The 23,158-nt window shown below is 35.5% G+C and overlaps 1 protein-coding gene across 1 annotated transcript; it reads right to left on the bottom strand.

Annotated features, from left to right (window-relative positions):
- Nucleotides 1-4,228: 4,228 nt before the first annotated feature.
- Nucleotides 4,229-6,918, bottom strand: LOC125654888 (NTR domain-containing protein-like). Its single transcript, XM_048884993.2, has 4 exons — nucleotides 6,811-6,918; nucleotides 6,225-6,316; nucleotides 5,757-5,856; nucleotides 4,229-4,452 (listed from the first exon to the last, which is right to left on the bottom strand). Exons 1-4 carry the CDS (start codon nucleotides 6,911-6,913, stop codon nucleotides 4,340-4,342), a joined length of 408 nt encoding a protein of 135 aa, XP_048740950.2. The 5' UTR covers nucleotides 6,914-6,918; the 3' UTR covers nucleotides 4,229-4,339.
- Nucleotides 6,919-23,158: the final 16,240 nt, after the last annotated feature.

Below are 23,158 nucleotides of genomic sequence, written 5' to 3'. Positions count from 1 at the left end.
TTTTAAACCTTAAGAAATGGTGCAAATGACCTTACATCAAGAATATTCATGTTATGGTAATTAATAATCTTTATGTGAAGAATGAGCTTACGGTGTATTTTGAAAAGTTGTGGTCTAGGCACATTTGCACGGATAGACGGACTTGGCGATATCTCAAACTTTATTTGCTGGGACTATAATTAGTGCTCGGTAATATTGTTGTCTGTTCTTCCAGCTCGAAGAGGCAGTCTCTTTTGTTAGATTGTCAGATATTAATGGGAAGGTTTTATAAAAAGTAGTGTTTTATATGGTAGATGTCATAAAAACATTGCTTTTCCGTAATAGACAATAACGGTGACGATTTTCCATTGAATTGCAATACCTGTTTTTGGACCGATAAAATGCTGAAAATTGTAACTGATGATGTTTTTCATCCTTGTGTGGAAATATGTAACAGCATCCCCCCTCCCCTCGACAAAAATGGTTATCCTGCTTTCCCATAGCATACACAGATACAGAGCAGGGTAGAGTGGTCAGAGAGAGGACTAATATTAGTTTATTTCAGACCATACTTCGATGCTTCGAGTCAAAACACCTTATCCTCCTGTTTTTTTTGTTTTGTTTTTTTTGTTTGTTTTTTGTTTTTTGAGTTCATCCTCGTGAGTGATTTTACAAAAGACGAATACAAGTTAAGTTTTTAGAAAGAAAATAATCAACTGTGACAGGAAGATAAGTACTGAAACGATATAAGTAGTTTGGCTACGCTGGCGATTCTGTCTTCTCGTATGTATTTATGAAATAGTTTGAGAATTTAATATATATCATTGAAAAGAAGCTATAAAGGTGTACTACGAATTTTTATCGTTAGGTGTTTAATAAATTTATACTACTCAACTACATGCGTGTATGATCTCATTCCACGAATCCGTCTTTTGAGGCGTGCGTGTATGTGGGATTAAATTCTTTCAGCATTTAACTTTTCAGTCCCAATAATGAAGAAAATATTATTATTTAGATTTATGAAATTTATGGCTCAGGACATACAATAAAGGTTTATAGCTGTTACCAATATTTTATCATACAACAAAATGATGATAGCATAATATTCAGACTGAAGAGAATAATTCATCGTGTTCGAATTATTTATACATACAAATCAAATAAATTGCTCTCAAATCTTGAATATTTTATTAAACTTTAATATATATCTGTGTAAATGCATGTAGGTATATTATATACACAGTGTGCACAGAAGTCGCGTATGAATTTCACGCCAGGGGCACGTGCCGCAGTTACATAATTTGGACCAGGAGTTCTGAATCAATGTTTAATCAAAGTCATTGTTTTTAAACAATAAAACAACAAATCATTTGAAATGAGACTGGTCGGCCATGGGTTTCTGAATATTCTATACGCATGTTTGGATTTGGTTTAATCATGATTATAAACTATTGATTTCAAAACATGTTCAGAAATAAATTGTTATGTTTGTAAAACGTATCCATTTTCTTTTTCAAAACGAAGAATTTGAGTAAAGCTTCTGTGTTCAGTTAAAGTAGTGTGAAATCACAGATCGCTAGTCCAGCAGCAATGAAACTCCGATATTAAACACACATTCAATTAGACATGATTGAGAAACGAACTGTATATTAAATTGCAGATTTTAAAATTGATGCCTGACTCAATGCTCTAGAGTTTTGAATTTAAAACAAATCAAACGTAAGACCAGGGACGTAGAAACAAGTATATACATCCCCGGAAAGACTGAATTATTCGAAAAATCCAATATCATCTTTGTGTTATATTTAGGACGACAATGTTTACTCTTTGTACATGCCCTGGTTCACACGCGATGGTTCCTCGAGGCGGTTACGTAATTGTAAACAAAAACAAACCCCGCGGTGTATGTAAGATGCGTGTAGTTAATGACTGAGTTATTCTATGCTTGAAAGTTTGTTTGTCACAAGCGTAGAAGAGATAACCTTTTCCTCTTTTTTTCTTTGGAACGATTGTTTATATTAAAGCTACTAAATAATAAAAGAAGAAAGTTGTTGATAGATGATTTTTAAAGGAACCATAGATCACGTTAAAACCTTATTTTAAAAGAATATTAGCATTTCATGAAGTCAGATTTATCAATTAAAGCAAGTTTATTTAAGTTATACGCATATCCCCCGCCCCTTCACCTACCTAATGATGCGGTTACCTGTTTGCGGGTCAAGCTTTTTACTCATATATAACACAATACTCGAGCAAAATATGTTTATGAGATCAATAAGATGCTAAAGAACAATTTTTCCAGCGAAAGCCATATCGAAATATTTACCGTTTTTTGAGATATAAAGCGAAAACTTTGAAGATGCCTAGATCCCTAATTGAAGGGGCCATCCCCTTTTTAGGGATATCAAAAGAAAGCTCTTAACATTTTGCACAACTTTTGTTCTACACGTCTTAACAAAATATTTTTAGTTTAAAAGATACAAAGGAAAATATGTGTAATTTTTTGCTCCTTTAGGCGTCTTAATTTTTGAACCCTGTCAACCACCATTTCGAACGTTGTAATCCAAAAATAAAATACGATGTGCACAACTACAATGCTCCTACTTTTCATTTTCAATGCAATCTCTGCTCAAGCTTATACAGTCTCGGAGCCTTTGTCTGGAAACCAAAGCCCTTAAAATTTCATTCAAAGGGGAATAACTCGTGAACAGAAGGGAATTGCTGAAATGTAGTACATGATTATAAAATTGTTCTGTAAAGTTTATAAACCCTGAAAATCTGAGCAAAATCCATGCAGAAATGAGCGAGATATGAAGCTTCAAAGTTAGCGTCTAGGAAAAAAAAAGAATAATAAGAATAATCTTAACCAGCACAATCAGTAGAAGGTCTTCCGTTGTTACGGAAGAACTTAATTAACATCAACGCATACAATATTCTCAGAGTGTTACATTTCAAACTGATTTTATAAAATTTTCTTTGAAATGTTTCTAACAGATGATTCTCGAAGCAGTTGCCGTGCATGTTAACTAGTCAAGAGGAAAATGGGATCAACATGCTAAATGCAATCTTTTTACATTGAACACAATTGTCAATGAAATATATCGACACACCGTCATAATGTCGATTAAACATTTGTGCGATTCTCATTTATGTATGAAAATAAGTAAAAATTTCACGTCAACTGCACTTTTTTATTTTCATGTAAAACGTATACGGCACCAATTTTGATACACCAGCTGCTCATTTCGACAAACAACGTCTCATCAATGATGCTCAAACAATATACTTGTAAGAACTAGAAAGAAAAACAGAGTGCCAAAGAGAAGAGTCAAATTCGCTTAAGGATCAGAGCTATGCATGAGGGAGATAATCCTTAGTTTTGCATTTCTAAATCTTATCACCGCAATTAGATATACATCCGTATTTTCAAGTTAGTAACGAGGTACTTAGCTACTAGGCTGTAGAGACCCCCAGGGACTAACAGTCAACCAGCATGCTTCTGTTCATTTCAGCTTACATATATTTTACTGTCTTTTTTTTGGGGGGGGGGGGGGGGGGGTCTGCTACAAGTATTTCCCATTGTAAGCGTAACGAAACGAAAGTACACAAATATTGACGTTAGGCGTTTTACTTTTACATAAAAACTATATGTATGAAATATATGAGTGACTACACTTCTTTATTAGAACAGATTGATTGATTGTATCTTGCTTAACGTCTTGCTCGAGAATATTTTACTCATATGGTGACATCACCAGGACCGCTGTAAAGGGCTTCAAATTTAGGCCTATGCTCGCACTTACATCGTACGGCCATTTAGTAGTGAGGGTTCTTCAATGTACCACACCTACTGTGACACGGAACATCCGTTTTTAAAATCATCTCCGAGGACCCGTGACATGCCGAGCGCTTGGCGATGGAACTGACACTACATGTTTTAACGACTTAGGTTTGTCGCGACCGGGATTCGAACCCCGGGACTTCCGCATGCGGGCCGAACACTCTAATATCTCGGCCACCACGCACTATATACACAAGCTGTATATAACTGTTTAATTGAAAGCCTAGAACCACAACTCATTGGATATACCAATATCACTACAAATATGTTCGCTTAATTTTTTTCCCTACACGTATGCATATTGAAGTACATCCATGAATGTTTTTATTTTATTTTTCTATTTTATGCAAAATTATTAATATTTCCATTAATGTTTCCCCAAGCTGTATCATACGAACACCTTGTAAATGTAGGCCTGTTAGATTTGATATCATACGTCATAGATACGTCATATATACAGAATATACACACACAGCGTCTTTAATACCTCATAATACACAATATATACACGCAGTATCTTTAGTATCTCCTCCGGCAAAATAGACCTGCTCTCTCCCAGGGTGGCATCTCTTCCCAAGACCTGACGTACAGACATGCGTTTGTATTCATTACATTCATGTCGTCAAAGTACCCTTAAAAAAAAGGACATATGTAAGTTTTAAACATTGCATTGGTTTGACTTTGTATTGAAAAAAAAATTACTGTTTGATTCACTGTTATGCTCTGTTAGCAGGTATCTTGATTCTGTTTTCTTATAATATATAATTTATTTCAAAGATTTTAAAAGATATGTCTTCCGGTGCCCATTAACTTGACATTAAGATACATGGACTATTCTTTTTGACAAGATTCACATTCATCGGTTTGTAGACTAGTATGTATCTCGGTCAACTTGGAATAAATCAAAGCATAGGATCGTCCACACCTTCCTCAAATTAGGCTGATTTTCTGACATTAAATGCGAACTAATAACTCAGTTTTATGAAAAAAGAGATGACTTCAGATTTTCCACCGTTGATTTCTAACATTAATTTTACATGGTTGATTTCTAACATTAATTTTACATGGTTGATTTCTAACATTAATTTTCCACCGTTGATTTCTAACATTAATTTTCCACCGTTGATTTCTAACATTAATTTTACACGGTTGATTTCTAACATTAATTTTACACGGTTGATTTCTAACATTAATTTTACACGGTTGATTTCTAACATTAATTTTACATGGTTGATTTCTAACATTAATTTTACATGGTTGATTTCTAACATTAATTTTACACGGTTGATTTCTAACATTAATTTTACACGGTTGATTTCTAACATTAATTTTACACGGTTGATTTCTAACATTAATTTTACACGGTTGATTTCTAACATTAATTTTACATGGTTGATTTCTAACATTAATTTTACATGGTAGCATTCCATCACCACTTATATTATGAGTATGTGTCTTAACTGATTCGATACACAAGAATATTTTCTGCTTGTGACCAAGTGTTTCAACTGGCGCAGACTATTGACAAATAAGATAATGCTGCAGGGGTTTCTGAATTCTCGAATCAAATTTCATGGTCGTTATACAATTCTAATTTGTCAATATCACTTGTCATTAGGTTGAATGCTATCTGACGTATTTCATGTCATTAGTTAGACCCTTCTTCGCCTTCTGGTTTTGACTGCTGATTACTTCATTTATCAGCTCAAGGTATAGCTCGCAGAGTGGATATTACCTCTTAACATGGGTGCTTCAACTATTAATCTAGTTCCGACTCTGGTGTTCCCAGACGTCCGTGTTTGTCCTACTCTCAATTTGTCATTCTTTACAGGGTTGATCACTATTCGATATATCTCATTCTTTCATTGATTTGAAACTAGTAAAAAGGGTATTGGTGATATATTCATTTAAATATAAGTATATATAAGTATGTTACCTGATATGACGAATGTACGACCCAACGGCAATCGTAGTCCACAGAGTGAAGGTTCTACATAGGCCTCAATCTGAACAACATTCGCTAGTGGTCTTTCTGTCTGAAGTTTGGATATATTTTACAAATCAGTAATTTTAAATCTTCAATTTATTATTCACTGAACGTGGATGAAAAACACATTCTAAAGTACGTGGATAATTTCACTTGAAAGCTTAAGGTATTACCCTAAGAACATTATTTGAAATATGTGCTAATATTAATTGTAAAGCAGTCTCTCCCCCCCCCCCCCCCCACTTTTTTTTTTTACAAGCATTAATGTGAATTTCCAAATCTAATACTTGACCAATGCTAATGGAGAACTACATGTCAACTTCGTCACTGAATGATGCTATTCGTGTGTACTGATCAATAGCAGTTTTTCAATTACCTTTAAATAATTTGAAAAGGTAAAATATCACCCTCCGTTACCTTATAAACTTGAAGCACTAGAACTGTGTACCGAATTTTCTCAGTGAATGGATCACCAACAGCCTGTTCCCCTATCACAGCACCAAGGACAGCTGAATAAATAATGATAATATCATGGGTTTCAGTTGCCCTTTACTTCTGAAGTTATGCTTGGTTAAAACAAAACGAGTGGAAGAGTTTAAACAATGTCCAGGATTTTTTTTTTCATTTCAGGACATTACATCGTAGCCAAAGAACAAAAAAGAAATACGGAAAATAAATAGACGATGAGTGACAAACTGTCTAATTTATATGCATGTATAAACTATTTCAAAGCATGGCAAAAGATAAGAAAAAGTTGAAATGATTTCTTAAATCGAGACACCTCTTGTCCAGGACAAAATAGAACAAATAAACAAAAATAGTTTCACGCTTCCCATGACAACATGAAGCAAATCAACAAATAGAACACACGAATAAACAAAAGTAACTCTTCACTCCCCATGGCACAATAAAACAAGTGGACAGATATAATAAATGAATAAACAAAAGTATTTCTAAACTCCCCAGGACAAAATTAAACAAACGAAATTAGTTCTGCACTTACAGTACTGAGATCCACATCCGTTAGTTGGGTTATCTACGCATGTGCATGCCTTGATGAAGCCCACCTGAAAAGATAATATCGCCAGCACTAAGAACGTATTCATTGTTCTCGTCTTGAGAATATTATAAATTGTTCAGTCTATTACACTGCCTTTTAAATGATCTCAAGGTAAAAACCTCTCCTCATTTAAAACACATTTGCCCTTCGTTCTGATTTATGTCAAGATTGTAATTATTCAATGACATTTTTTGGTTATTATATATCAATTAACAAAAAGGTTAATTATACATATAAGGAGACATAACTGATGAATTTTTAATATCGCGGGAACAAGGAATTTACGTGTATTAAACACTTGCATTACGTTAGTGACAATAGTAGAAATGAAATATATGCACGTTAATTCTTTGTTGATATATAATCTGGGTTTTTCTCCCTTTCCTTTCTATTTATTTATTATTATTTTGTGTGTGTGTTAATTTGCTTGCTTCCTTTTCTGTTGTTTGTTTCCTCCATAACACGACATATACATGTAGCACCAATTAGATCTTCTCCACACGATTTTTGCCGATCACAAATTTCTTTCACTTCACTAGTCTATGAGTTGAATATGTATATTTGCTTTGTATAACTATAAACTTTATATGCTTCTGTCAATTAAAATATAGAGCGAGATATACTCGTATTTACGATTATTTGATATAAATCTCCAACTTTCAATTTTGACAAAGGACCAAGAGTTTAAAGGTCAGTGTTATAACATTTGTACATATATTAAAGATTGTCTCTTTTTAGCAAACAATAAGAACAATACTCATAAGTTAGCAAATTTAGACGGTGACCCCTGCCCCTTCTAAAATTATTTTTACATCAGTTTGATTCAATAAAATCACAACCTCCTTCTCCTTACCAGTGTAAGGAAAATAGTTTTTAGTCATATCGCATATTGAATAATAAAATGCCCAGCAACGTTCTGAATAGGTAAGTTTCGAGATTCTGTGTAGGAGATAAATCTAGGGAAATTTTCAATGCTTTAAACCTGGGGGGGGGGGGGGGGGGGGTTATATACAGTCAGTGAGGAAGACGATAAAATGTATTAAACGTGGGTTTTCTTCAAGTATGTAAATGTAAGAAATACAAAATGTTATCGATAGAAATGTTTTATCAAAGTGGAATCATAAAAACAATGTCTTATTTGCAAATAATATCCTAGATACGATGCATGTACGCACGAGCCGCGAAATAACGTAACATAATAAGAATTCCATGTATTCAATTACTCCCTGAATACTTACTTTACTTATCCTCTTCATCCCCGGTGGGACATAAGGCACCAACAAGCTTCCTCCATGTGTCCTTGTCCTTTGCCAAGTGCTGAGCCTGTCCCAGGTGTACCCTTCCTCTTGAAGTTCCGCTTGGATGGTTCTCCTCCAGGTGGTTCGAGGTCTTCCTGGCTTTCGTTTCCCTGGGGTGTCCAGTGCAAGGTACTTTCTGGAATCTTCTCACTGGACACTTATCATTTACTTGGTATGAACTTACTGAGGACATTCACTTATGTATTTATGAATATTTGTCCCACCCCTGCATGTACACAGGTTAATTTCCGCATTTCTATATACGAGAAAGGGGAATAACTTGGACTCAAAATATCTCGAAACTGGCGTATTATTCATGACGTCTATTAACCTTATAAAAGTGAAAGAACATTAGTGTTAAACTCTATTATGATAATTATCTTATTCTCTGTTTTGGTTTATTGTGTCCTGCAGATGATTTAAATTTTCCTAAGATGCCTTGACAGACTAGCATTCTTCCTGAATTTTTGAGGATGTGAGACTTAAAAACAAAAGAATGGTTCCTATAATTTTATAATTGAACTTCACATTAGACAGCTTTTTGTGTCACCATGCTTTTATTTAAATAAATATAAACGTACTGCACAACATCCATTTAACTCTATTATAACGCTTAGTATGAAGTATATCTCGTCTTAACGAGCATTGGGAATTTAGATAAGTTAAATTATACTTTATCTCCCTTTTCCGTATTAAACTTAAAAATTGAAACTAAAAGGTTTTTTTTTAACTTTGAACGTATGCTAATCAGTGCGTTTGAATAAGCGTGACTCAATGTGTATAACAACAAAGAGAGTAACTCACGGTGATCAATCTTATTCCTATACTCACTACAAAAAGTAGGAATGGCGCAAACACAGACCACTGGATGGGCCAGGTGCTGAGGATGAGCAAACATCCCGTGATTGTCGACCGGTCACAATCGCCATGAGCCCTACATATTGAATAGGCAAAGTGATATGAAACACGTTAGACAGTACTTGAGCCAATTTTTTTCCCCGCTTCAGACAAATTTGTCGATAATTGATTGGATAAAAGCTAATCAGAGTACGGTCAGGATTTTTTTATCTTACGTCTCCGTACTGAGGGTATATTAATTTGACAACTGTGACGTCGGTTAATGAATCACATGATGCCCCAAAATATCAATATACTGTTTCCATTCAGGAACGTTGACGTCACTTACGAACATTTCAATGCACCGTGCAAGGATATATTGATCTGACAGCTACCGTGCATCTGCATTCACTTTCAACATACTTGATTTGTTTATTTAATTCTATTGTTTATATTTTAACTGTGATGCTTTGATGTCCAATGAGATACACGTTTAATATGGTGTTCGATTTCATAATTGAATAATATCTATCAAAGATATTACTGGAATCGGAACAAATTTTCTGAAGGTCTTGCGTGGGACAAATTCGCTACACAGTCGGTTTGAGACAAAATACGAAGTAATCCATGGCGTAAATTGGATACTCATATTGCGAGTCTGCTTCACCACATCCAATACGGATTTCTATCTCACACCTTGGGTATTACGAAATACGTCCCAGACTGATTGTGCAACTAATAGTATTGATGTAAAACTTATACGGTACCAATTTTGATGCACCAGATGCGCATTTCGACAAATTACGTCTCTTCAGTGATGCTCAACCGAAATGTTTGAAATCCGAAATAACGTTTTAGAGCTATTATAGGGGAAAACAGTGTGCCAAAAAAGTGGAGTCAAATTGATAAATTAGATCATTATAACAACCACTGTTGTTAGAATGAAAGGTGAAGACAAAGAACAGTGATCAATCTCATAGCTCCCATATCTGTATAAAATGTAATGAGAATTATAAAAAATTAAATCCTAGGAATGACTCTCAGTTTTGAAAGTGCATATTACAAATGTACCCCAAACAATCACGGCTACGACACCAAACGTCATATAATGATCATGTTCAACTTTACTTATACAGTAGCTAGTGACATCTCGATATCACACGTTTTAAAGGAACTATTGCAGTTCATGTCCTTGTGAAATTTAAAGAATAAAATTAATTTATTTTATATCCATTTCACTTTCATTTCTGTTTTATTCTACGCATTCACGAGGAAACAACTAGCATTGTCATTTTTATCAAACGCAAAAACACACATTGGAAATGCAATTATACCTAAACAAGCAAAGAAAGAGATGCTGTTATAGGGGTTTATTTTACTATTGTGAAATAAATATGGTCGTAGTGGGATTCTTTTTTCATCATTAACAGATGTGCTTCCTGAAATCATGTTATGGTATAAATACCTGCAAAGGACGAGGCGTATGCAAACAAAACATGCAATATATTTAAAGATGCGGACCTATAACCCTTCATAAATTTCCTGATTCCTAAATGAGTTCAACAAATGAAAGCAATGCGCATTAATTTGAAATTCTAAGAATTATTTGGAGTGAACGTGCATTTAGATGATGACCGGTAATATTATAAATATATATGAAGGTATATAAACATCAATCAAGTGTGGCGTGAATTTTCATTTTAATCTATTTTTCTATTTCTTTGTTGTAATTTATAGCCTGAATGGCCCATTTATATCCCAGTGGAATATTCATTGCCGGTTTGTTATGATTAGCACAGGTTACAAACACGAATTATATCATACTAAAGTGATTTCCTATCGATAAGAACACCGGAAAAAAACACTTATAAACAGATATATTAACAAATAGCCATAACAACTTACAAAGGGTCACCAAATACAACGACTACAATGCTGCGTATTCCAAAACACGTCCGCTTGCCTAGAGTTCGCGGGTAAGAGAGAGAGAGAGAGAGAGAGAGAGAGAGAGAGAGAGAGAGAGAGAGAGAAATTCACGTGAAGGCTCAGAGGACTCCGAACCCGACCATAAATACCAAATATCCACACACACCCTTATTTCACTACACCCCCTGTTTTGAGGATGAATATCCCAATTCCAATGACTTAAACCTGCAGCACTGTAGCTTACAATAGATACATACAATTTACAAATAAAGGAATGAATTACACGTATGATTTACAGTATGATAAACTTTACTCTATGAAATCATAGCACTTTAGCAGTCCAAAAAGTTCACAACACAGAACGTCATGGTCACACAACGCATCACAGAAAATCCAATAACAGGAAAATCACATCACAGAGTCACAAACTTTCCACAAGAAAACGTCACAGGACAGGCATCCTCTTGGACATCGGACACGGCACAGCACACCCTCCGGGTAAGCAGATCCGGAAACACCACAACGAAATACCCCTGCCTAAGAACGGCTAGGTTACTGCAGCCTAATATACCCTTCCCCGCATTTCGGGGTACTATGTGCATGGAGGAGTTGACACCCCTCACATAACTCATTAACTTTCTTTCGTACCATCTTGCTATGACCAAACCTGGGTTGTCCCTGGTTCAGGGTCAGTTGAACCTGGGATGCATAACCATCACCCCACGACCAATGAAAACTCGCGAAGCCACAAGCAACAGACCCATCCCGTTCATTGCTTAGACGTTTATCCGGAGGAAGCCTCTCAGTCAGAGAAGGAACACTACTATCCCACCAGGCCGAACCGGACAGAGCCACAAACCCCGCATCCGCGGTGTCATCTTCATGAGACGCAGACACAACACATCCTCCATCAGACCAACACAAAATGGTACATTCGTCAGGTACCTTGGGGACAGACTCCCCGGGAACTGATAGGCCACTGCTTCAATCATGACTGGGGGATTTGTAATGATTAAACTGTGCCGCTCAGCAACAGTCTCTATCACTACAACTGAGGCCTGTATGCTTTCACTATTGCATGGAATACCAACACAGCTCTCATCACAAACCTTCGCAAACCTTCACGCATGCATCGATTACAACCTCGAATAATCCACTAATGATTCACTAACATGATAGTCGACTGTATCCTCGCCCTCAACATCCGAGAACTGGTCATCAGCTGAATGCAAAACCAGAGCCCGTGCCACCTCAATATCCCGCCGTCCAGCACTACTGGTCCAATCACTCAAACTCAGCTGATCATGAGCTGGGAGACATGAGATATTAATCACACCAGACGGGGTTCCAGACCGTGCCTCAACCAGACACCCCGACTCGACTGGGGAAGGATCATTATCTACATCGCAGAACACATCAACAGCCATGTCAACATCAAAACCCAGAGAACACCCAGAGCTAACCCGAGAAGTCATATCACTATGGTAACCAACACTATCCCCGGTGCTCTCCAGCCGACCACCCTGGTGACTAACACCTGCCTCAGAGTCATCCGGCCAACCAAATAACTTCTCATCTGCGCCTGACAGCACCCGGTCTGCACCGACCCTGTGTCCCTGACCCCTACTTCACTCCGGGTCCTCTGAACAGCCACACCCGTCGACAAAAAACACCACTGCCCACCACAGACGCACAACTACTCGGTTTCACTGGCATCCCGACCTCACGACATACGCTGTCGAGCGCCGACCCTACTGCACTGGAGCTACCTAAAAAGGGTTTACGGAGCACTTGCCCCGACCTATTTTGAACCCCGGTCCCTGGAGACCCACCAACTAACACACCCTGACTAGACAACTCTGAACCATCCCTACAATTGTTGTACTGACATGCCTAACGAGTGGATATTTAGACCTTGACCTGCTATGTCTAATTCCAAGTTTGACTGGCGAGAGACCGAAACGCATACCCGTATCTGCATTGCTCATCAGAGATGAATTAAAAATAACATGACGGTGCTGATTTAAAACTCGTTACACAAATATTTGCAGATGTATGCAGCTGTGATTCTAAAGTATAATTAAATCTGCTCAATACCTATTGAGAGGTACATGTGTATATTTAATTTCTTCAATGTAAATGACTGCTATCGTCAATTAGATAACAGGAGTTAATGTTTTAATATTTCAGATAGACATAGTTTATAACCCTAATGAAAACATTAGCATACAATTTAAAACAAAATGCAATTAATAAAAAAAAACTCATACATCTTATTAGTCTAAATGCACAAATATTCATGGAATCCATGAAAATATTTCACAAAAAAAACATATTGAAGTAATGGAAGATGTGTTTAATATTTTTTTTATTAAAATTGTTTTAATGCTTACACCGCTGAATTGTAAAGAGAAAAACATGTATTACATCTTTAGACTTACATATTACAAATCACCACATTATGACAATATGTGTGCTTATTTCTCAGTTATTGTGTTATTGGTGTATATATTTTAATTTTTTCCAGATCTCAAAGCAGGAGTGCTGTTGTTTATGTCATAGACGATGTAAGCTTAACATCAGGTGACACATTCCCCCTGGTAAGCAATATCAAAGATACGATGAGCATATTACTGGAAGAAGTTGTTCAAAAGCTGATATCCCATGCAATTCCTGTACAGCGCGAGTTTACAAAAGCCTACATAACCACCACATACTCCTTCTCAACTAGCGCCTTCCGGCGATCCAGAATATGTAAGTACAGAAACTACAACACCCTGCAACAGTCTTGGCGGTTTCCAAGCCGTAGACTGATCCAATCCAGATTATATTCGCATAATATGCCTCGGAATTTAGAATTTTCCTTAAATAAACTGTGTACGTAAGTACTTCGCCACATGTTGTTAAATAATTGATGGATTGATTGATTGTATATTGATTGATTGATTGTATATTGGTTAACGTCCCTTTCAAGAATATTTCACTCATATGGAGACGTTAGGTTGTCCAACGAATAATATTAGGGATAATAATCTAAAATTCATCACACGGTTGTTGAAGTGTGCTATATTTCTGAAGCTAAATGGTGCACGTGGTTAGGGTTTTCTGGTTCGTTTTGGAAGACGTAAATCAAACAAAAGCTGTCGCTGACATTCGTTTGAATTTCTTCAGTTGATAGATTTGAAACTCATATTTACGATTGTTCGTATGCAATGTCATTTTTAACTTTTTGATTTAAATTATCAAATTATTTTCACCTGCTGATCAATTCTTTTGCTTAAGAATATCAAAATTATTCCATTATTGGCCCACTGATGCGGCACTAATAGTTCCTCATAGAAACGTTGTGTTCATGTCGCCAGAAGTACGTAAAACGCGCCATGTTTCAATCCCAGCATTATCGTGGGTAGTAATGGCTATCGCACGGATGGGGTGATTTTCATACATTGACATTGACAGGTTTGCGCGCTTTGAAATAGAGGTTATCGTGGTGTTCAATGTGCTTTTATCGACAGCCAACATGCAATACCACACCTCTTACATTTTATTACATGCAAAAGTGTCCAAAGCCCTTTGCCCCAAGTTCCATTGACATTTGAAGTTTTCCTACATGGACATCTTCACTGTAGGATGTAATTGCATATATTCTGTTTCCAGGCTGGGTGTACATATTAGTATTCCCTATGTTGTTTTCAACACATGTATTATTATGAATCAACATGTATTAACACGTGTTTCATGCCAATGTACAGTGTGTCCTTGCAGTTAATAGTGTTTTTATCGTTACCCGTCAGCAGTATTGTTACCCTATGCAAGGTGAAGATAACGAACAGTGATCAATCTCATAACTCCTACAAGCAAAACAAAATAGATAGTTGGGCAAACACGGACCCCTGGACACACCAGAGGTGGGATCAGGTGCCTAGGAGGAGTAAGCATCCGCTGTTGACCGGTCACACCCGCCGTGAGCCCCATATCCTGATCAGGTAAACGGAGTTATCCGCAGTCAAAATCAGTCAATAAGACGTGGTATTCGAATATGGTGGGTTAATATTGTTATTTATCAAATTCTTCTAATCCGATGATATTCGAGTAAATTGTAGAAAAGTATGATAGTATAAACTTTTATATTTTGTTAACTAAGGCAACATTTCTGTGAATTTTTGAAAATCAAATGTCCATTTCCAACACTTTGTGAGATTTTACATGGTCTTGCTTTTTGTTAAAGAGTTGAAAGAGGGATATTTTACTTCTTTACTGGTTCCGGATTGATATCAATACGGTTTTGTGAGGACACTCCAAAATGACAATTGATGTTTGGCAAATATTCTGCAAAAGTCCTTTACGTCCAAAGGTAAGACCGTTTAGCATAATATTGGCAAAAATGTTTTTAAAAAATCAAGCAATCAGCTAAATAGAGTAATCCGTAATCAAAATCAGGGTACCAAGAACGGCCTAACCATTGGTATGAAACACATCAGAGGGTATCTGGCCTCATGATAAGTTGTATGAGCAAACTTCAACTTTATAACGACATAGAGTTTGTGAAATCCTGACTTTAAACGTCAAACGAGACGGTTGAATCCCCTCATCAAACATCAATTTGTTTTTCAGTAGCCTATCTCGATTTCAAACCTGCTTATAAGTAGTGAATCGAATCAGTTGAGATGCATACACACCATATGCAGGTGATAATGGAATATTGCTATATAAATGAAGTTACCGTAAAGCAGAATCTTAAAGATAATGTCACAAACTTATTACGATTGGAAGCTATAGACAACTGGATATAGAAAAATGTATACCTCAATAAATGGCCCCGTATTATTAGCGTCTTGTAGGTAAAAACTACCGGTCAGCTTATGCAACAACAGGGAGGTAACTCGTGCTAAACAGGGGTGTATCTTAGTGCATTTCAACCTTTATGACGTCACAATGAAGAAGTGCATCAACGCATACAGGTCTACATAGTTGTCCCGTGAGGAAAATGATATTATCTTCCTTGTTATCTATTACTGATATCAAATGCTAAGCGGTGTGTGTTTCAATCTGATTCGCAGGTGTTTCTCAAATGATTTGTTATCAATTTTCTTTGGAATTATATAAGTCTGTGGTTTTATCTATATATTTTGTATGCGTTGCGGTAATTGTGTTATTATATAGCATCTAAAGGGTATGGGCATTTGAAATACATGTAAGAAAGTCAATTGTTTTATACAACAACTTGTCTCAGAGGGAGATGAGGATCGTTTGATAATATTCCGTGTGAAAACATGCCTGATCAAGATTGAGGACTCATGGCGGGTGTGATCGGTCGATAGGGGATGCTTACTTTTCCTAGTTACCTGATCCCGCCTCTGGTATACCCAGGGTCCGTATTTGACCAACTCTCTATTTTGTATTCCTTATAGAAGTTATGAGATTGGGCACTCTTCCTTATCTGAAAAAAAACCTTGCTTGGGGAAGTTTGAATTTTTGTTGTTGTGCACAAACATTATTTCAATCTATCTAATATTATTTGTTTTGAATCCTTGTCCTTCAGAAGCGGTAGCAGATTCAAGAAAATGCAATATTAATTAGATTGTCATTGCTCGTGAATATTATTCTAGCATTTGAAAAGGTCCGAGAGTTTGGGTCAAATATTAACGACGCTAAGAATCTGTGACATTCCCATGTCTCAAGTAAACCTTACAACGCTTTACATCTCTAATTACAAATAAACCTTACAACGCTTTACATCTCCAATTACAAATAAACCTTACAACGCTTTACATCTCTAATTACTTTACGTTTCTAAACCTTATAACGCTTTACATCTCTAATTACTTTACGTTTCTAAACCTTACAACGCTTTACATCTCTAATTACTTTACGTTTCAATGCTATGGCATGTTCCTTGTGCCGAAGCGATTGACACTATGATTTGTGAAGTGTAAAACAATTGGGTCAAAGGAGAGACACAATCCCGTAAAATAAGAGAAGGGTTTTTACTATGATATTTTAAGATGTTCTTGAAAGGATATCTACACAACGGCAGTGATTTTGTTGACATAAAAACATATTTGTTTTACAAGTGTCATTTGTACTAAATTTGCCTTAATTCGCCCCATATTATATCCGCCACGGCCTTTAATTAACATGCTACGAAAGTGACAGTCGCCTGTCAAACGATGTAAACAAACATTCAAGCTTCAGAATAAGAAGAGCAAAGACATTTTCAAAATGTGGTATGTAGATAGTGCAGGATTAATGAGGAGACGAGGAATTTACGTCATTTATTACCTTGGAAAACCCAAACATTTATGATATAGATATTGCACTCTTGTCCCCTTAATACTGAATCAAAACAAAATCTTGATTGATTATGATACACCATTTCTAAGATAGATATTATTGTTTGATATAATTCGATAAAGTTCTAATCAATTTCACTGTTCGTTATATTCGCTTTTCATTCACCTTCACAGATCGTCAGCTTGATCTCTATCCCTTAATGGTAATCTTGGTTAAATAAATCAGGAAAGTATGTGGTAATACAATGCCTGATAACTAGATACATTTATAATTAATTTGTTCATAAAAATGTTCACTGCGCCCTTCAAAGGTGGCACAGTTGTAAAACGGAATGACAAAAATCGCATACATGAAATAATTACTTTTGATCAGTTACCATGAAAATAACGTCCTATAATAATAGTGGCAATCTTATTTACTTTTATAAATGTTTATACTATGTTAAAAGTGATTTGTTTTCTAACATATACCTCGAGAAGTTGCTCGATAGGCTTTTCGTCTTACCATGGCAGCCAATTTCAATTTCATTCCAGTTATTGAAAGCGTTGTATTTTTGTTTTGAATTAGTATTTCTCTACTAAATAAAGTATAATCGGATAAATAATATTATTGTTTAAACATCATATTACATTTTCCCCCAATAAGGTTGCCTTGTATAATATTTATACCACTAGTACAAGTATCCTCTGTTGTTCAAATATCCAAAGCAGCGCAAAATTAAGCTCATTTGATTAAAACACGATACGGATAATTTGTTTTTTACAGTCATTGAATTTTAGATTAATTCCCACAGACGATACTGATGTGAAACATGATTATCATGACGGCATAGTAAAACCTCGCAAATTAGCTTAATGTTATTTATGGTTTCAAAGCAGCCAGGGAGAAATTAGTATTCTGCTGATAATTGTAATCAATGATAAAGTACCATATTCTGTTAAATGTTCACTGTGGGCACAAATTACAATCATCATGTTCGATTATGCTTCATTTTTTGTTTCTAATATTTAAGAAGTCAATGCATTTGTATTCTACTGACATATATGTCTCCCTGCTTCCCTCCTCGGTTACATGTACATGAGGAAACTTAATTGTTCATATTTTTGTGATATGATTCAAAGCTCTACAGTAAAAATAAAGATGATCAATCTCCTATACCAGAGGTAGGAGGAGGTGCCGAGAAGGAGTAAGCATCCCTGTAGATCGGTTACACCTTCCGTGATCCATATCATCCTGATCCAGTAAGCAGAGGAATATATCTACATTAAGTATGTATCTTTTTAGTAACATTTACATACCACATACCCCACGTCAACATACTTTAGTTGCGAAACCCCTGTAATGAGACAATACGTAAATGAATCTCAAAACCTATTCATCAATGTAATCATTCGCTCGGAAATAACAAAATTATGGCCCGTCAGGAAATAAAATATTTTCGAAAACTGAAAATTCTTAAGCACTACTTTAAAATTCTTTATTGAGGATGACCATGTTTTGAGAGTCAATTATTTATCTTTCAAGAAGTGTTTGGTGTCCATGAACAGGTATTACTGCACTGTTTACACAATGCATTCCTATAGTAGCAGTTCGAGTTTGTATATAGAACCAGACAACCGTCACCTTTCTTCCAGCGAGCATGGGAACATCCTCTAATCTACAACACGTGGTCATTATGAACGTGTTTACTATTTTCATTTTTCATATCGACGAAAAAGATGATATTTTCATATCATAAATAATGCTTAGACAATTTAAAGGAATTTTCAACGTACCTGACATATACAGTTTTCTGTCGACGTTGGAACTTGCATAGATCTGATACTTCCATATTCCAATAGCACCTGCTCTGCTGTATTGCGCCCTTTTTATCTTTCCATAATCGAATTTTTCATGAATTTATATTTCTTCCTAAACTAAATATCAGTGTACATGTATATGTTTGTTTGATATATTATATGAAAGGCACTGACCGCCTACGCCTAGCCTTTTCCTAGGAGTATCATGTGAGTTAGTCAGAGAAAACAGCATTTCTTTTCTTTCTTTTTTTATACAGTTTTAGAATATTTTCTGGGTTTTTTTGCTTTATTGGAGAGTGAGATATGACAGTAAAGGTTACCTGATGAAAACATAGCGCTCAAAACAGGTGTGACTAGTCAACAGGGGATACTTACATGTAATTCTCCGGATCCCCTTCTGGGATATTTAGAGGTCCGTCATTGCCCAACTCTCTAGTTTGTATTGCTTATAGGAGTTATGAGATTAATCACTGTTCGTAATCTTCGCCTTTCAGTTAATAAATCTATGTATTTTGTTTAATTTGATAAAATGTTCTCGGTAAGCGGACTAATTACGAGGTACCTCGTGAGCAAGAATAAGATCAAGGTTGAAATTTGGTATGGTGGATTATATACATGAAAGGTGAAAAAAAAAACGAAGAGTGATCAATCCCATAACTCCTATAAGCAATACAAAATAGATAGTTGGGCAAACACAGACCCCTGCATGTAAATATACCCTTTTGCATATGTAAATATGTAAATAAACCTCTTAATTCTGTATTATTTATAGGAGTCATTACATTGATCACTGTTCGTTATCTTCAATTTCTCTCGAATATGTCTTGTCCAAATTCTCCCCTAGCAAGAATATTTATTAGCTAGGTAAAAGAATAAACATGTAGTTTGAAGTGGGTATAGATATTGTTTTTCAATTTTGTAAAACTTTTCTATTCATACATTGGGGAAGAATGAAATGATATATCAAAATCTATAAAATTTTTGGTTCTTTTTTTACTTGTAGATTTTTTGGTTGAAAGATAAAGGCAGAGACCTATCGAAGGGCTAGTTGTAATACACGTGTACCTGTATAAATCCCAGCTTCTCACACACGTTATGTCTACCTAGTTTTAAAATGCATGTGAAAAGTGATACCAAACAATTAAGATCTCCCAAAATCATATACAAATAATGATACCTTCTTTGATGGTAAAACATATGCGGAAGAACCACGGACTGGGTCAGCATAGCCGCTCTGTATGGGGATATTCGGAGATACATTACAGTACGAGCACCTGAATAGACAATAGACAACGTATGTTTCTGGTTTATGATCGATGACTTTGTATCTTAAAATTTCGCATAATTTTCACTTTGTACCGCTTTTTCCAGGAGTCGACAGGTTGTTCCAGTAGTATTTTACCCTTTATTACTAAATCAAAAGACACAAAGTAGATTAGCTACTGTCAAACGAGAATAACCACTGTCAAAGGAGAATAGCCAGTTATCAAATCAGAATAGCCATTGTCAATTGAGCATGGGTGATAAAACAGGTGTATTGGTAGATATCAACAGAAAGGTCAATAAATCTCAACCGAAAGAAAAACAAATCTCAACAGAAAGGTCAATAAATTGCATTATATGCCAAAGTTCATGAAACTAGTATACTTCTTTAAAAGTGCTAATTATTAAGAATAAGAAAATGAATGAATCAGATATAGGAATATATAAAACTTCTGTAAAAAGTGGCTTCTCTGTACAATTATACATTTTATTAAGATTTTGATCACCATGTTTAGTCATTAAGTACAAAACAATCGTACCGTAATCTGACTGACAAAACACAATTTAAGGATGTCTGACTGCACATGTACAACCCTTAGGGACGAGGAACACACAAACCGGAAAAAAACACCAGTATCCTGTTCATATTCTCAAATGAACGAATCGCGTCGACTGAATAAATAGGACGATGTTTCTGTATACCTTTATATTGTTAGTAAACAACAGGTTAGAGTCACGCGTGAAAGAAACATTCATCACTTACAAATTACATGGACACAAACACGATCTAACACAAGCTAAGCAACGAGCTCACCTGTATGGAAGACCGGATCTACAGAATGTATTTTGATATATTTAATAGAAATTTTCTTTTGAAGGTGTATCCGGGTTTCTAAAACTCTGCCTTCATGAACTGCATACCACTGTATTTCGCAAGCACATTTCGTTTCATACACTTGTATGTATGAACATTGTTAGATCTTCAACCACCCCATCCGTACATCCACACCCTAATAAGGATTTCGTTGATGCTTTACGCCCTTCCCACCAAGTAATTTTATATTCAGATCACATTTGCAATTTTGTTCAGAAATATGAAAGTTTGGTTTAAATAATTGAAAATTGATTGATAGACATGTGGCAGAAATTTCTCTATTTTGTCCTCAACACCTACAACTTTGCAAACTGTCCACGAGTCCATCAACAATCAAGTGTTCATGTTTGAAGTGTTGCACGCCTTTGGTGTTACTACATTGAAATGAAAATACTTCTTTTTATAGATATGATTTTTTTACTAGGTCTTGGTTAACTTTAGTTTTCAAAACGTTATTTATAAATGTATTATCAAAATTGATTACCATCAGATAGTATAACCACCAAAGTGTTCAACACAAAAATCCATGCGGAGATATATACTGTGGATTACTCGATTCTACCACGGAGTATGTAAAATCGCATGACACATTTATAATATCAAACAATTTATTCCTTTCCCTGTGATTAAAACTGTTTGTATCCATTAATAATTAAATTAGCAACGTCTATATTATTCTAAAGTATGGACGGTTCTGTCTAGGTCAGTCTAATTACTGACATTTTTCAATGCAATAATTTTTTCACATCGCACCATAGTAAATATTATTAGTACCCTAAAACACGTCCAACAAATTATTACTTTTCATGAAATTGTCACATTACAATATAATTTTGTTCCCGGAACATATCAAAGTGCCGATTCAGTTTTCCCTTTCTGTCTACCTGAATTTTAAAAAAAATAGTTTTACAAAATGCTGTTTAGTTTTCAAAAACATAATTGTATTCTAATTATTGAACCACAAATTGCAACATAATTTATGAGATATAAAACGAAGGCTTCATTCTTGCAGTATATATTTTCTATTGGGGCTAGAATAGCTCCTCAGTACCCCTTGCTTGTCGTCAGAGGCAACTAAATGGGACTGTCCTTCGGATGAGACCGCATAAATAGGGGTCCCGTGTCACAGCAGGTGTGGCATGATAAAGATTCCTCTCTGCTCAAAGGCCGTAAGCGCCGAGCAAAGACTACATTGTGCAACCCTTCACCGACAATGGTGACATCGCCATATGAGAGAAAGATTCTCCCGAGGGACGTTAAACAATATACAATTAATCGGTACATGGGACATGCGTATGGTAAACGATACAGCCAAATGTGTATGAAGTTTAACTTGAATAATGTGGAATACTAAATGTAATAGAGTGGGATCACATTCTATATCATGTGTCAGACTGAAATTAAGTAATACAGAAAGTATATTGAATATTGTTATGATATGGAGTGTATGTATTATCAGACTGAAATTAAGTAATACAGAAAGTATATAGAATACTGTTATGATATGGCGTGCATGTATTATCAAACTGAAATTGATTGACATGAAATAGTATTTGGAATTTATTGTGATCATATATCCAAGAAAACATAATTCTGATTTACGCACAAATACTCTGAAGTTAATAGTATAAGATGCCATGTTATCTTGGATGATCAGGTCTTCCAACAGTCTGTTATCATTCCCGTAAGTATAAATTGTGCTCCTTTTAGTTGACCTGTGGTAGTGAGGTAGAATTTATTGGAAAACTTTTACTTATGAAGAAAACGTATCTTGCTGTGGCATTTAGATATATTGAATGCGGTTTTTTCTATTAACAATACTAATTTTGATTCATATTTCGATTCTATATATCCTAGGGAACTCAATATTTAAAAAAAACTGCCAAAGAGTTTTCGTTATCTGTTTACTGATCAAAGATGTTAACGACAAGATCACAACTCTACTTTTACTTCAATGAATGTGGGTTATGGAAAATGATACTTGAAAAATTTCAGTTTAA

The sequence above is a fragment of the Ostrea edulis genome, chromosome 7 (assembly GCF_947568905.1).
Source record: "Ostrea edulis chromosome 7, xbOstEdul1.1, whole genome shotgun sequence".
Taxonomy (NCBI): domain Eukaryota; kingdom Metazoa; phylum Mollusca; class Bivalvia; order Ostreida; family Ostreidae; genus Ostrea; species Ostrea edulis.
Note: the sequence above shows the minus strand (reverse complement) of the source record. Positions and strands in the feature narration are given on the sequence as shown.

Bases quoted from the DNA above. Each gene is read 5' to 3' on its own strand.
- LOC125654888 (XM_048884993.2), bottom strand. From the start codon at position 6,913: ATGAATACGTTCTTAGTGCTGGCGATATTATCTTTTCAGGTGGGCTTC. The intron at 6,317-6,810 runs GTAAGTGCAGAA...TTATTTATTCAG, and splicing joins CGGATGTGGATCTCAGTACT to CTGTCCTTGGTGCTGTGATA. The intron at 4,453-5,756 runs GTAACATACTTA...CTTTTTTTTAAG, and splicing joins TCGTACATTCGTCATATCAG to GGTACTTTGACGACATGAAT.